This window comes from Magnolia sinica, chromosome 11 (genome assembly GCF_029962835.1).
Source record: "Magnolia sinica isolate HGM2019 chromosome 11, MsV1, whole genome shotgun sequence".
In the NCBI taxonomy this organism is placed as follows: domain Eukaryota; kingdom Viridiplantae; phylum Streptophyta; class Magnoliopsida; order Magnoliales; family Magnoliaceae; genus Magnolia; species Magnolia sinica.
The window spans coordinates 52,307,432-52,324,667 of NC_080583.1; the positions used below are offsets into that span (position 1 = coordinate 52,307,432).

At 38.3% G+C, this 17,236-nt stretch overlaps 1 protein-coding gene across 1 annotated transcript in view; it reads right to left on the reverse strand.

Annotated features, from left to right (window-relative positions):
- Positions 1 to 8,285: 8,285 nt before the first annotated feature.
- The window catches only part of LOC131219140 (protein TIC 21, chloroplastic-like), a 60,709-nt gene continuing 51,758 nt past the window's right edge, over positions 8,286 to 17,236 (reverse strand). The window contains exon 4 of the mRNA XM_058214145.1: positions 8,286 to 8,572. Coding sequence (XP_058070128.1) covers positions 8,459 to 8,572 — 114 coding nt within the window. The 3' untranslated portion in view covers positions 8,286 to 8,458. The remainder of the gene's footprint in view (positions 8,573 to 17,236) is intronic.

The following is a 17,236-nucleotide window of genomic DNA, read 5'->3' on the forward strand; positions in this document are numbered from 1 at the left end:
AATTAATTCAGTTTAGTACTTAATTAATTTTCATCTAATTTTTAAAGGATTCAGTCCTTAGTGATTTCTGCCTGAGGTGGTACTCAGGTCTTTGTACGGATTTTTCCGAGATGTTACAATGTCAGAGGCTCCCAAGGAGACTAACATGCATGCACTTATGCCCGGTGGCGATCTTACACAAGAACCTATGCACACTCGCATCGTAGACGGTCTTACACAAGGACTTATTTGCTCCTACAACTATGTGATAGTTGTTTTCCAATTACTGATTCACTTAAATGAGTATTGTAGAGAATTTAAACAAAAACTTACCTATATGATTGACATCTAATCTCTAGAAAAGGAAGAGAACATGAACACATTCATAATAGAACTTGGAATGATCATTAGCGTGATTAATCATAAGAAGGGTGTCATGAATTTCTTTGGTTTAGAGTATAGGAGATGGATAATGAGTGGGGAATCACCTAAGCTCTAATTGCACTAAAAACTCATCATTTTACCTAAGAACTGAATGCCCATTTTATAGAAAAAAGTTTTCAATGACTATAAAATGGTCAGTTAACGACTTTGTCAATAAGATCAAAAGGGCGTTCGATAGGATCGAAGGTCCTTCGATAGGTTCTAATTGGTTTATAATCCCATCAAGAAAATCTAGGAATTTACAAATTGGTTGGTGGACTGTTTCTTTGATTATATTGATGAGATCTTCAATCGTATCGAGTCCCATCGGTGGCCTGTTGATAGGATCGAGATCCACTCGAAAATTGTTGTTTTGGGCTATGTGTTTACAACAATTTTGCACCTCTAAAGCCTATTTAATTATGATCATATTAAAATCCTAAGGCCATGTAATGATCAAGCGAATATTTACTTATTTGGTAATGGATCATCTAGAGGCTAAGGTTGTTTTAGACATAAAGGGGTCTAAGGTCAAGGTCACTAAGGCACCTTAATTTACCTATTTCTTCACTCCTTGATGCTCCAAGTCTTCACTTGTCTTCAGTCTTCAGCTTCCAATAGCTCAACTGACTTACCGATACACATGATTGACAAACAAGTGCACTTACACTATCCTTGATCAATAAGCTTGAGAATGGTTCTCTACCCTCCACAGAACATTTATTTTGTAGCCATTAGTTTGATAGCCATGATCAATTAATCAAAATGATGCTTGAGAGATGGTAAGTAATCAAAATAGACCTCATATAATAGAAGGTCTCATCTGTAACCATTTTTAATATAATCAATATAGACCATCAGCGAGGTTTGGGCGAGTGGCTATCACCGTGGATTTGCTCCCTACAGATGTGGGTTTGACTCCCCTCCTCATCATTACCCGATACACATGCTTGTGAGTGATGCCTGTATCTGCAGAGAATAGACATATTGTATTGTCACACACACACAAAAGTTTCACACCCTCAAGTTCCCAAGCCATTGCTTAAATGGTTAGTGTTATGGGTAAAATCAGACTGACTAAACAACTAGGATGAGATAGAAAACGAAAGGTGGGTAGCTTGAAAGAGGAGCTCAAGCAAGAGCTTGGTCTCGAATAAGGAGTATGACCTCAACAACTGACCAGAGCACCAACCATCAGCTATGGTCTCAGTCACTTATCTGACATTTCACTACTACAGCTAAGGAACGACCATAAGGACCAACTTAACTTTGAAAATAAACCCCGACTACAATCAATAGCTAAGCTCGGTCTACAGAGTCTCGGCCAACCCAACTTAGAGGTCAACGTTGAGTGTCGACCACGACCTTCTCGAATGTCGACCACTGGAAGGTGCTCCTCCATGTACAAGAGGGTTACTTCCTCAAGATTTTTGTTGAAGATCTCGCCTAGATAATCATTACATACACTACATATTCGGAAGATGATTCCTCCTAAGATATGTTCCTGCCTAATAGAAGCATTGCCATTAACGTAAGAGGTATTAAGAGACTATAAATAAGAACCTCACCTATGGTAGAAGGTATGCACAGAAACCCTAACCCGACTAGCCCCAATGTGCTTATTTTGACTTAGGCATCATAGGGTCCTTAGCTACAACTGGGACCCCCATTACCACATTGTTTTGTAGGTATCTGACGGTCTAATAGGGAAGGCCAGATTTCAACATCAACGGTTGGTATCGTTTGTGGGAAGCGACAATCAAGTCATTCTAAACTCACCTGTCGTATCTAAATCTACTCTACAATGGTGAAAGGGAGGAAGAGAGCCTTGTTAGTGCATTGCTTTTTACACCCCATTTGTCAATCACATGAGTCGTTGTGTCAAGTAGTCGGTTGAACCTTTGGAAAGTGAAGACCAAAGACACAAGCGAAGATAAAGCATCAAGGAGCAATGAACCGGTAAAACAGGTGTCTTGGTGACCCTAACCCTTGAGTCAAAACAACCCATACACCTTTAAATGATCTTGACCTAATGAATACTTAATTGATCATTCCTTAGCCTTAGGAGACTAAGAAAAATATGATAAATAAGGCTAGAATATGTGCGAATCTGTTGTGTAAAAGTTAGCCCAAAATAACAGAATTCAATTAATATTCGATGGCATCGAGCTGCCATCGAACATCCTTTGATGACATCGAAGGACTACTCGATGACATCGATCAAGAGTCGGGAATGTCCAGCAATCAAATTGGATTTTTCTCTGAAATTCTCCATGGCATCGAGGTTTCTTTGATAACATCGAAACTTATGTTTCGATGACATTGAAGATCCCTCGAAGACATCAATCGAGAGTCAGAATTGTCCAAAAAGATAATTGGATTTTTTTCTCTGACTTTCTCAATGGCATCGAAGTCCTTTTGATGACATTGAAGCTTAAAGTTCAATGACATCGAAGGTCAATTGATGACATCAAAAATGGTACAGAACAGTCCAACAAGAAAACATCATATTTGTCTAAAAATTTCAATGACATCGAGGAAATCTTTAATGACATCGATAGAGCCGTTTTTTGCCATTTTTTTTTAAAAAAAAAACCATTGGAACTCAAACTTTTTATAAATGCCATTTAACTCTTGGGCATTGAGATGGGTTTTTGGAGCAATAGAAGCTTAAGAGATTCCATGTTCATATCCCTCATCGTAAGCCTCTATACCATGGTGTTCTAAGTTATATTCCTTAAGTTTACAAATCTAATAAGGATTCCAACCTCAACATTGAAGATGTGCTTGAACCCTTCCATTTCCTAGAGATTGGACTTAAGCGATCTTGGCAAACCATTGTTCAAGTTATCTAGGAGAACTATATAGTTGAACCCTAGGAAAAATAACTCCCCAGTAGTTGTAAGAGATTCAACCAAACTCCAATCACCTTAGTCGCGTCAAAGAAGCATCAAATGCAAGGTGATTGATCTTGGAGCTAAAGCCTTGGCAAAGCAGCAACATCATGATCAAGGGAGCATCGGGGAGCTGATTAAAGAATGGGAGAGCGGAGATCCAGCAACCCAAGAAGGCGCTATAAAAGTGGCTTAATTCAACAAGTTGTCATATCTAGGAGTCCAAGTTTAGTCTCTTTCCTTGTGTAGGATTGAGGCTAAGAGTTTGCAAACCTAAACTTGAATTACGTTCTTTTATAGGACCTTAGCCTTTGTGTAGGGCTTAAATTTTGTGGTTCTTGTGTAGGATTAAGGTTGTTGCTTAGCCTAAGAAGAAACCAACTAAAGTCTCTTGCGAGAGCATTCGACGAGAGAATACGTGTTGGGTTCCTGTGTAGGACCTTAGCTCTTACATAGGGCCTAAATCTCAAAGTTTTTGTATAGGACCTTAACTCTTATATAAGGCCTAAACCTCTAGGTTCTTGTGTAGGACCTTAACCTTTTGCGTAGGGCCTAAAACCCTTAGTTTTTGTGTAAAACCTTAGCTCTTATGCAGAGCCTAAATTTAGAGTCCTTATATAGGGCTATAAAGGTTTGAGGTGAACCTAATTTAAAACCTCCAATAGTGAAATCCGATACACTCATGGGTTGAGTGAGTCTGCCGAGAGTGGAGTAGGCAAGTATCCGAACCATATATATAATTGTGTTTGGGATTGTTATTTGTGCAATTGTTTAATTATGCCTGTGAGTTTGATTGTTTACATTTTACATGCATGATTAAATGAATGCTTAATGATTAATAGGTAACACATGCCATACTTTTATATACAATATCTTGATATATAATAGTTGCTTATTTGCATATCTATTGTCGTCTATGTGATTGGACCTTTTATTGGCTTGGAAACCTTATAGTTATATTATCTTGCTTAGTTTAATTGTTAATTAGTTTAAGTTTGACAATTTAATTTTAAATAAGCATAATTTTTAATAAGTCCTAATCACCCCTCCCCCCTCTAGGACATAGTCTTCATTCCTTAGCTACGTAAAGCTTTTGAAAAGCGTAACCGTGGTAATCCCATTACGCCACAGGCTCACATTTTCAAGCCTTAGTTGTATCTATACAAGCCCTCGCACTAGAAGAGCAACATACTAATCCTCAAGATCCTCCTTCACAACATTAAACCAAGTCTACTCCTACAATGCCCACATGGAGGTCTCACAATCCGGGAAGTCGATTCGTCTCCTTGAAAAATCAGGTCGAGGCCTTAATCGGCAATATAAACCGCATAATATGAGTATTAAAAAGGCAGAATCTACCTCCTGACCAGGAAGCAGGAGCAGATGTGACAACCAAGCTATCTTGACCCCCTCAAGTACTTGATGACTAGTACATAGTCAAATAAAGACCAGGGCAACATAGCCATGCGCCCACACACATTGTAGGAACCACCACGCTCGCTAATTCTAACCTATGCCATATACTGGAGAAAAGAAGACGCGGGAAAGCTCCCGAGGTGATAGCAGAAATGAGGTCCCATGAGAGGCCAAGCTCAGGGAGATCAGATGACAACTCGGCAATATTTAACAAGCGTACCGTGCTCAGATTTTGACCTTAGTTGGGGCCATGTTGGAGGAACGGAACCACTGTTTACCAATGACATATGAGATCTCAACTTCCACCGAGGTTCTGGATGCCTCAGATCACTCCCTACTCTCGAGCCGGAGATCCGGCCAAGCACCTGGAATCCTTTAAAGCATGGATAAAGTTACACGGTGCCTCTAGCGCAGTGATGTGCTGGGCATTCTCCCTGACCTTGTCAGGAGCAACGCGAAAGTGGTACATGCAGCTGAAACCGAAGTTAATTAACTCCTTTGTCCATCTCGGTAAAACCTTCATCACATAGTTTATTGGAGGGAAAGATATAAGGAAGCCAACAACCCATCTCCTCGGCGCAACCACCCATGCCTTCGTCCACGTGGCAATTGGGGGTTTGCAAACAGACCCGACTACCGAGGCCGAGACAGGTGTCACCTTGCTGCTCGTTCAGAGATGAAGAGGCGTTGTTCCATGCACACATCCTCGTACGACTCATCGATATCATTGCTGGATCCTTCTCGATTCCCCCAACTACTGCATTTCCCTCTTCCACCATAATGATAGGCGGTCCCGACCTCCCACTCATGAGACCTCACACCCAAACATAAGTTCGAATCTATTTACTTCCCAAGCTTCTGAAAAAGCACTCGAAAGTAGGGGGGCTACTGTTATGGGTAAAATCGGATTGACCAAACGACTAGGACGAGATAAAAAATGGAAGGCGGGTAGCTCAGAAAAGGAGCTCGGGCAAGAGCTTGGTCTTGAATAAGGAGCACGTGCTCAACAACCGACCAGAGCACCGACCATCAACGATGGTCTCAGTCACTTATTCGACATTTCACTATCGCGGCTAAGGAAAGACTATAAGGACTGACCCAGCTTCGAAAATAAACCCTGACCACAATCAACAACTAAGCTCGATCTACAGAGTCTCGGCCAACCCGACTTAAAGGTCGGTATCAGGTGTCGACCATGACCTCCTAGGATGCGGACCACCGAGAGGTGCTTCTCCGCGAATAGGAAGGTTACTTCCACGAGATTTTCACCGAAGATCCCGCCCAAATAATCACCGCTTACACCACATATCCAGAAGATGATCCCTCCTAAGATACATACCTAATAGAGGCATTGCCATATACATAAGAGGTATCAAGAGACTATAAATAAGGACCTCACATGTGATAAAAGGTATGCATATGAACCCTAACCCAACTCGACCCAGTATGCTTATTCTGATTTATGCATCAGAGGGTCCCTAGCTACAACCAGGGCCCCATTACCACCTTGTTTTTCAGGTATCCCACTAACAGTGAAGGCCAGATTTCGGCAGCAACAATTAGCATCATTAGATTAAAGTATTTTGAGATTTATGGGCAGCCAAAAGTGGACCCATATGAAAATTAACAGTAAAAGCTGTGTCCAAATAATATGGATCATCCATTTCCTAGCTGTTGATCAGTGGTTCGGGTCACACGACCAAAGTGAATTTTTGGGAGGAATCAACGGTGGATAGGTAATTTCTTAGTATAGACAACGATACCTTTCTTAGTACAATAATAATGGACCGTCCATTTCTTATCCATCAATGTCTTCATGTCGTGGACCGTCTGGATCAACAACTGGACCTAGATTATAATCAATATGGTCGTCGACCGTCCCAACCTGATCAAAATGACTTTCAAGATGATCAAAGTGACTTTCAAGAGGGATGAGCAATTAATGGTGAGTCCCGAATGGACGGTCCAAAGGTGGGTCAACATGATGGACAATGATTAACCGTTTCTATGATATATAAATATGGAGCATCAATTTCTGAGCCATTGTTCAGATGGTTTGAATAATCTGATCAAACTGATCTTTCATGAGGGATTGACAACATAAGGTGGGGCCTGCTTGATGGATGGTATCACGAATAGGACCACTTTTAGCATAATAAAATATGGATCGTCGATTTCCCATCAATTGAAGACATGGTTAGGACCATCGCATTGGATTGGTTTTTAGAAGGGCAACCAAAGGTGGGACGCATATATGATGGATGATTAAGACCAAGGATTCAGTATTTCTCTATTATAAGCAATTTGAAGTGGGAGAGGATTAGCTGTTACCAGGGTGTTACTATAACCGTGTGGAGCCCACCTTGACGTATTTGTTGTATATCCACGCCTTCTGTCTGTTTTTCCATCTCATTTTAGGAAGAGATCCCAAACCTTAAGAAGATCCAAATCTCAGGTGGATCATACTACTAGAAACAGTGATGAATGACCATTAAAAAAAATTTGTGAGCCAAAAAAGTTTTGCATGGATCAAACTGATATTTGTATTTTTCCCTTCATCCAGGTCTTCTTGACATTATCAACAGGTTGGATGGCAAATAAACATTACCAAGACATTATGATGGGCCCTTTACAATTTTTAAGGGTGAGGCACGCAATCACCACACATCTGTTTCCTGTGGCATGGTCTACCTAAGATTTGGATCTGCTCAAATTTCGGGACTACTTACTAAAATGGGCTCGAGAAATGGATGGACAACGTGGATATACAACACATCATCAAGGTGGGCACCACAGTAAGGGTAACACGCACGAAGGCGTTACCCGTGTAACAGCTAATCCACTCCCATTTGGACTATCTATTTTCCTAAAAATTAATTGGATGTTTAGAATTAACCCATGAACGGTGGGACACCATGGATGGCTTATATCCATTAATGGACCATTTATTTATCTACGTTTGATTTCCAACATTAATTTTCCATGACTGGTTTGGATGGTTTGAAAAATCCAATCTAAAAGTGTTTTGAGATTTTGAAGGATTTGAAACCCCACCACTAAAATGTAAATTTAATTAGCCCAACCAAAATCATGAATTTAACCAACAAAACTCCAAAAACACAAAATTTCTAAGAAATGAACTTCCAATTTCATGAAGATGCTAATTAGTGAACTTCAAATTCATGAATTGACTAATTTCATGCATCCAAACAGGATCTTCTGAATGTGGGTTACACGTATCTTGCTTAGATTTGAAGTCCTAGAGGGCTTGTTACAATTCAAAGTAAACACATTCTGTGAAAATATAATTTTTCCTTGTTTGTTATGAATTTTTTCCAGGAAAAATACATTTCCAAGTTTCCAAATAAATTTCCTAGAGATGATATTTCCACGAAGACAACTTTTTCCCTTTCTTTTGTTAAAATTCTTTTTTTTTTTTTTCTGGGAACAAGTTCTCCTAAAAATGTTAGAGTTGAAGCAGGAGCTGCTAAATTTCAATCATTCTAAAGAATAATGCATTGCATGGGAAGTTTGGAATTGGACCTTCCATACCTTCAACAGCTAAAGATAGTATCATACAAAGGCAGCACACTTGAATTTAGAATAAATCTCTTGTACATTAACCTCATTCAAAAATTTTTAACATTCCTTGCTTCAAAAAAAAAAAAAAAAAAACAGCAGGCAGCACAAAAACACACAATTCTGGAGAACCAACATCAATTTGTTTCATTATCAGAATGAAAATCCTATACAGCTTTGGGAATTGGAACACCTTCTGAAGGCGGTAATGTCACTGATCGCAGCAGTTCCAACGAGAACAGAAGCCCCAAGAAATGGGAAAGGATGGTATTGGCTGATGCCTGCAAAATCAGTGGAAGTATAAGGGCCTTCCCAAAGAGGAATAGATGCACCAAAGCAGATCCAAATAACAACTGCTTATCATTCATTTATTTCAACATTTGCAAACCATCATTAGTTAGTAAAACAGCACACAAGGTGGATGCAATACAGAATAGAAAACAATGGTCACATAAACTGTACACCTTAATGGGGCATAAGCAGTTACAGAGAAGGAAAGGCCATCACACAAATTTGGTGGTCCAGAAGATCACCAAAACGTACGCAAACTGTGCCTTGGCACAAGTTCCCTTTGAAGTGAACCAGCGGCACACACTAACATGGAAATTGCATGGATCGAAGCCACTCATCAGGCTGGCCCCACCATATTAGATGTCTGGCAGAAGAATAATTGCTATCTGATGATCTGATGATCCAATAATGGACCATGGTTTTGTAAGTGCTATGTTTTAAATCTAGCACCATGTATTGTCAAATTTTGTAGTGACAAACCACTTGAGAGTGATTGACTTGTTTGATAGATGGAAAGTTCACCTTCAAGTTCAATAGATGGAAAGTTCACCTTCATTTGGAGATGAGTTTCAAATCATTTACATCAACATCAAGTACTACTACTACTACAAATCAAAGTGCATGTTCAACTGCAAATACAAAATCAAGTTCATACACAAGACCGAGTGCAAGTGCGACATCAAATACTAGTTCAAGTCCAAGTGCATTATATGATCAAGTTCATGATCAAGAACACAAGCTCAAGATCAAGCACACAAGTTTCAAGCTTTAAAGTGTACAAGATAAAGCTTCAAAGTACCTCAAGTATACTATCTACCGAAGCGACCAATGTTACAAGTTCTATGCTCACATTTAAGGTATACATGACCCTAGAAAGACCTTATGTTTAGGTCATTAATGTTGCATATTTAAATTGGGTCAACGTACTTATTTTAGGCTTTGCTTCGACTAGTCCTAATCATGGTTCGACTAATCCAGGCACTGGCTTGACCAGTCCAGAGTTTTTCTTGACCAATCTAGAAATTTACTCGAATTTTGAGATAACTTTGGTGGTTCTTCGACCAGTCGAGCACCCTGCTCGACCGGTCGTGAGACTGGCTCGACCAGTCGAGTAAGGCTCGACTCGAACTCCAGCAAGGAGATTTTTACCCACTTGACTAGTCGAGTGATGGGTTTATCCAATCGCGCCAGAAATTTTGAAAATTGGTTACTGCCAGGACCAATCGAGGCAGATCTTAGACTAGTCGAGGGAACTGAATTGCAACCTATAAATAGAGAACTTTTCTCAGATTTTTTTCATTCATTCCAAGCCAATTCAAGCCACCTCTCTGAGAACTAAGTCCCCGCTATTGTGAAGCTATTATACGGTATTTAAGATTCTTTTATATAGCTTTTTGGTTTTGAATTTCTTGATCTCTTGTTGTTCAATCTTATTTGATAAAAGGTGAATTGTGCTTTAACTCTTTTTGAGATCCAAGTAGCCAAAGGCTAAATTTAATTTAAAATTCTAAAATTCATCTAGACCTAGAACCTTTCCATTTGTGAGATAGAACTTTGAACATCTACATCTACAAAGAAGTGGTTCTACCGGCTACATCAAAGAAGAATCTTCAGATAAATAATTTTACAATTTTCTGTATTTGGTTTGAGAGATTCAGCCAGAAAAATCTCCTTTTTGGTTTTGACTGAGATCAGCCAGGAAAATCTCAGTGTGGGGTTTTTGATTGTGTAAGCCCAATTGAAAAAAAAAAAAAAAACACATCTGTAAAGGTTTTAAGGTGAACCTTGGAAAACCTTCTTTCATAGTGAAAGGCAATACCACGTGGGTTGTGGATATTGGGAGTGGAGTAGGTGTGGCAGTTTGCGAACAGTTGGTGTATACACCGAACCACTATAATTCTTGGAGTTGTGATAGATGTTGTATTTGATATTTGTGTGTGAATGCTTGTATCTCTTTTATGTACTTGTGGTGAACGTTGTAATAGCTAGATTTGTTTCTTTTGCCTCTGTATCGGTTTGAGTTTTTGATACTTATTGAAGTTCTAAAAATCAGGTTATCCTACCATAAACCTTGGTTTTTGGTGTAAGGTTGTCCTTAGATCAAGTTTGTATCAACCTCTCAAGACTAGTGCATTTGAGGTTACTATTTATTTCAGCTAGTTGCATTTATTTTCCGCATTTTATTTTTATTTGTCATAATCCTATTCACCCCCCCTCTAGGACTGAGAGCTCGCCCTTTTCAAGTGGTATCAAAGCCAAATAGCTCATTCTATTGGATTTATTTCCTAAGCTAATCGATCTCGAGCTCACAATATGTCAAATTTTAATAGCCTTTCTATTACTAGGCCACCACCATTTGATGGCTCCAATTATGCTTAGTGGAAAGCCAGGATGAGGATCTTTTTGAAGTCCATTGATGAAGCGTGTGGCAAGCCACAGTGACTAGATGGAACGCACTTACGTCTGAAGTTCTAGGCACTAATGGAACTAAGTCCGTTAAAGAAACACCGTATTATATGTGGACTACTCTTCAGAAAAAATGAGAGCAATGTTAATGCCAAAGCTTTAAATGCAATTACTTGTACATTATCACCAGATGAGTTCAAAAGAATTATATCTTGTGATACTGCAAAACAAGCTTGGACATCCTAGAAATGACACACGAGGGAACAACTTTTGTCAAAAAGTCTAAAGTTCAGATCCTTACCACTAGGTTTGAGGAAATTCGTATGGAAGAAAATGAATCATTCATGGACTTTTATACGCAACTAAATGACATAGTTAACTCTATGTAGGGTCTTGGAGATAACATCCTAGAAAGCAAAGTTTCTGCAAAAAATACTGCGATCACTTCCAAGGTGACTGTCATTCAGAAACTTAGAAACACTGATAATATGAGGGTAGAGGAACTTGTTGGTTCACTTCAAACTTATGAGTTGAATTTCAAAGCTCCAAAAGGTAAGTCTATAGCCTTTAAATCATCCAAATGTATTTTTCAAGATAATAATAATTCTGATTGTGAAAACTCAGAGGATGATATGGCCTTATTAGCTAAAGAGTTTCATAAGATTTTTGAAAGTAAGAAGAGTTGATTTTCAAAAACCCTCTGAGAAGAAAAAGGGTAAAACTAAAAACTAAAAATCTCTAAAAGATAGTCAACTGCCATGAATCTAGGCATTTGACAAATAAGTGTCCAAAAAGGGACAAGCCATAGAGAAAAGGCATGTTAGCCACATGGGATGAATCATCCTGCTCTAAAGCTTCTTCTGAGTCGAATGATTCAGAACCCGAATCTACAAGTGAAGTCAAGGCTTTAATGACTCGAGCTAAAGTCACTTCCACAGATAGTTGTGATACATCTAAATATGAAAATCTGAGAAGTGACCCTGAAAATGAAGATGATCTTTAGGATGCCTATAATGCCCTATACAAGGAAAGTTGTAAGATAGCTGTTAAGCTTAAACTTCAGAAAGAGAAATTTCTAAAATTAAAAGAGGATTTTGAAAACTCTATTTTAGAAAAGTCGCATATTTTTTATTGTTTTGAAAAAGAAAAATGTGACTTAAATTTCAAAACATCTGAACTAGAAAAACTAAGATCAGAGAATGAGAAACTAAAACTTGAAGTTTCTTCCCTCTTGAGTTCAAAGGATACATGGAGGTATGCCCAAGTAGACCCTAAACTTGAAAAGTTACTAACTGCATCTAGAAAATGTGGAGATAGATCGGGTCTGGGCTATGACAAAAACATGCCTCTGAAAAATAAGAATGTAACTCCTAGGTTTGTTAAAGGAGAATCCTCCAACTCAAAGGGAAAAGGCTTGAATCAAAACAGCTTTAAAAATCCAAAAACTTTTCAAGCTCCCAAAGTTAATGCCAACCAAATCAGCCTTAGAAATCAAAATTATAACCCTTTAGCTGAGAAGATTGTGGACTTACTCAAGGAGCTTCTCAAATCTAACTCGAATGTGAGTTAATAATAATTATAAACGAAGGAAAACCAACAGTGCTCCAAAACCCAAAATGATAATGAAATGGGTTCCCAAGGTTACTTGTCTGGTTGCCCACACCGCCTTCAAGGCTTCGAGTCAATCAAAGTGGTACCTAGACAGTGGTTGCTTAAGACACATGACAGGTGACAGAGATTTGTTCACCGACTACAAAGAAATGACTGATGGGTCAGTCACTTTTGGTGATGGTAGCAACTACAAAATAATTGGCCAAGGTACGGTTCAACTTCAACCTTCCTCCTTTTGAAAATGTTCTATTTGTAGAAGGTCTTAAGCACAATCTTTTGAATATTTCTCAAATTTGCGATAACAAGCATAGTATTAAATTTACTAATCAAAGATGCGAAATCTCAAATGAGAAAGGTTGTGTGATATTGAATGGTCGTAGAACATCTGAAAATTGCTATATTGTAAGTGATTCTAGCTCGTCTAAATTATCTTGTTACATGGTCCAAACTAATGAGACCGAATTATGGCACAAACACCTTGGACATGTAAACTACCGGAATTTATATAGACTGCACAAGGCCGATCTAATAAGAAGTCTACCCAAATTGAAGAAAATGGATAAAATATATGGCGCATGTCAAATCGGAAAACAAACAAAGAGTAGTCACAAGAAAGCGAACTCCTTTGCCACATCTAAACCTCTTGAACTTCTTCACATGGATTTTGTAGGACCAACTAGAACGGAGAGTAGAGGTGGTAAGAAGTATTTCTTGGTAATTGTGGATGATTTTACCAGATTTACGTAGGTAGCATTCATGAGAGAAAAATCTGAAACTCTCGATGAAGTGAAAAGGATACTTAATCATAACCAAACTAAGGAAAAAAAAAATGAATATTACTAAGATCCGAAGTGATCATGGATTGGAGTTTGAAAATAGCAATTTTGAGAAGTTCTGTAGCAATCATGGAATATCGCAAGAGTTTTTAGCTCCTAAGACACCTCAACAAAATGGGGTTGTTGAAAGGAAAAATAGAGTGCTTCAAGAAATGGCTGATGTAATGTTGAATAGCATGAAATTGCCCAAAAATTTATGGGCCGAAGCTGTTAATACTACATGTTATATAATAAACTGAGTTTACATCAGAAAATCAAAAGATAAAACAGCCTATGAATTGTGGTTTAACAAGAAACGCACAATCAAATGCTTTCAAGTTTTTGGAAGTGCTATATTTTGCGTGACCGCGAAAATTTAGGAAAGTTCGACACTAAAAGTGACGAAGGGATTTTCTTAGGATATGCTCTAAATAGTCAAGCATATCGAGTTCTCAACAGGAGAACTGGTGTTATTCAGGAGTCCATAAATGTATTTATTGATGATCATCTGAATACACCGACTACTAGTTCAAAAGATGATGAAGTCAATATAATAGAAAAACCTGACTCCTCATTTAGTCAAATCAACACTAAACCACGATCAGTTAAAGACCATCCTACTGATCATCCTAGGCACTCCTCTCACTGGTGTGCGTACTCGAAGACAATTAGAAAACATATGTAATTATGTGTTTTACTTCCAAAATTGAGCCGGCCAACGTAAAAGAGGCACTCGCAGATGAAAATTGGATAGTTGCTATGCAAGATGATCTAAATCAATTTGTTAGAAATGATGTATGATATTTGGTTCCGAGACCATCTGATAAACATATTATAAGAACCAAGTGGATTTTCAAAAATAAATCTGATGAGTTAGAGAATATAATAAGAAACAAGGCTAGACTGGATGTACAAGGGTACACTCAGATAGAAGGCGTTGATTATAATCAAACCTTTGCCCTAGTAACTCATCTTGAATCCATCAGATTATTCATATCCATTGCGTGTTTCAAGATGTTTAAAATTTATCAAATGGATGTCAAAAGCGCATTCTTAAATGGTGATTTACATGAAGAGGTTTATGTTGAACAACCTAAGGGTTTTGAAGACCCTAAACACTCTGATCATGTGCATCGCCTTAAAAAGGCACTTTATGGTTTGAAACAAGCTCCCAAGGCATGATATGAGAAATTAACTAAGTTTTTACTAAGTCATAATTTCGCTATGAGGAGTGCTGATAAAACTCTGTTTGTTAAGAAACATAATGATCACATACTTATAGTACAGATATATGTTGATGATATTATCTATGGTTCTACATGCTCTAACCTGTCTATTGAGTTTACAGAGTTGATGAAGTCCAAATTCGAAATGAGTATGGTGGGAGAACTGAATTATTTTCTAGGTCTACAAGTGAAACAACTTAAAGACGGTATTTTCATTTCTCAAACCATGTAGCCTTAAAAATTGGTCAAGAAATTTGGATTTAAGAGTGGTAAAAACTTTGATACTCATATGAGTACAACTCTTAAGCTTTCTAAAGATGCAACAGGTAAAAGTGTAGATCCTCGGTTGTATTGTAGTATGATTGGTAGTTTATTATATTTAACTGCGAGCCGACCTGATATAGCATTCAGCGTAGGTATCTATGTAGATATCAATCAAATCTTAAGGAATCTCACATTATAATTGTCAAGCAAATTATTAGATATGTCGCACGTTCAGTTAATCTAGGCCTATGGTATCCACATGATACTAATGTTCAATTAGCTGGATATAAGGATGCTGACTGGGCTGGGAATATAGATGATAGAAAGTCCACCAGTCGTGGATGCTTTTATGTTGGGAACTGTTTAGTTTCCTGGCAAAACAAGAAACAAAGTTCCGTATCTCTATCCACATGCTTGTACCCAGCTAGTGTGGATGAAAAGAATGTTAAATGACCATGGGATTGTGCAAGATACTATGATACTGTATTGCGATAACTCCAGCGCAATCAATATTTCTAAGAATCCTATCCAGCATTCCCGTACCAAATATATTGACATTAGATATCATTACATTCGGGAATTAGTGGAAGATAAAATTATTTCATTGGATTATGTTCAAACTAAAAATCAACTTACGAACATATTCACTAAACCACTTGACAGAAATAGCTTTTCTAAATTAAAAATGGACATTGGTATGTGTAATTCGAACTAAGTTTATCATGTTTACATATTTTATTTTTATATAAGTTTATGCAAATTAGTTGTTTTTTTTTTTTAATATAATAAATTGTGCATTTTTGTGCTTGCATGACTGGTCGAGCACATACTCGACCATTCATGGCTCGACGGGTCGAGTATGTACTCGACCAGTCGACAAGCGCGGTTAGAGGGCCTTTAAGTGTGTTGAAAACCTCTTTTTCTTCATTTCTTTCATCTTCCTCACTTGTCCCTTCTCCGACTGGTCGAACCCACCTTCGATTAGTGTTTGGTAAGTGTATCATTTTCAATTTCCTTTCGGATTTGGGTTCCTCGAGTCTCATATTGCTTGATTCTTGCTTTTATTTCAAATTTCCTTGTGATTTCCTTAATGTATTTGAGAAAAATCTGTTGGGTTTGAAACCCTTGATTCCTTTCTTGCATTTTCTTGTTGATCCTTGCAATAGAAGGTAGAACGAGGAAGAAATCTACTAGAGCATCTTCTTCTCATTCCACACCTATGCGTACTCTTCGACCACTCGAAGAGAACCCCGAATATGTGCGGCATATTCGTCTCCACAACATCATTGTTGAGCGTATCGTAAATGTCAACCACCTTGCACCATTTCACATTATTTCCCTCCTGGTAGCTGTAGGATGGAACACCATTTTGAATTGGGGCGAATCGGCATACCGCTTCATTGCACGAGGAATGTATGCTCGTATAGGTGATGTTTTTATTGAAGAATTGACCTTCACTATAATGCTTAGAGAAGGTTCGTATAAAGTAGATTGTCACTTAATTTCTAGTTTGTTGGATGTCCAAGTGAATGATGAAGGCACTCCTATTCCGACATTGGCTGAAAAAATGAATGAGTCGGAAAAACGCTCTTTAACCAGAAATTTGTGCAATATGGACTCGGAATGGAGTTCCGGGAATGCACTCCGGGCCAACCAAATGTTGCGTAGATACAGAGTGTTGCATCGTATCTTTATTTCCAATGTCTATCCTAGATCTGGAAACAAGGCGGAACTGACTTCTTTTATGGTTCGTATCCTTCATTCAGTTGTGTCTAGTATTCCTGTGTGTCTTCCTTCTTTAATTTGTTATATCATTATCCAATTTTGACTTCACCCTGGTCATAGCATTATTCCTTTTGCTTATTTAATGACCGCACTTGCCTTGTACTGCAGTGTAGTCATGCCACCTGGTGAAGCTCCTACTTCACATCTTCCATTCAATAATTCCAATATCAACAAGATGAATTTGAAGTTAGCTCCTGGTCAAAGACATTGGGAGGCTGAGGAAGTTAGGGAAGAAGTTGGAGAGGAAGATGCATTGCCAACTGACGCCGACATGGATGACATCTTTGATGAATTGGAATCAGATGACGTATGAGCTGATCCTGATTTTCAGTCTTCTGGTTTTGATGAGTGCCTTCGAGCCTTAAAAGATAAGGTGGATGGATTGAAGATATCCCAAAAGAGTCAAATGAAATATATGTGTAAGCATTTTAGACGCATTACTAAGCGACTGCATCAGATTGATCCATCCATCCCACCTCCTTCCTCTGGCTCTAATTAGTATGCTTTATTTGATATTTTAATTTTGAACTTGTATTAAGGATTAATT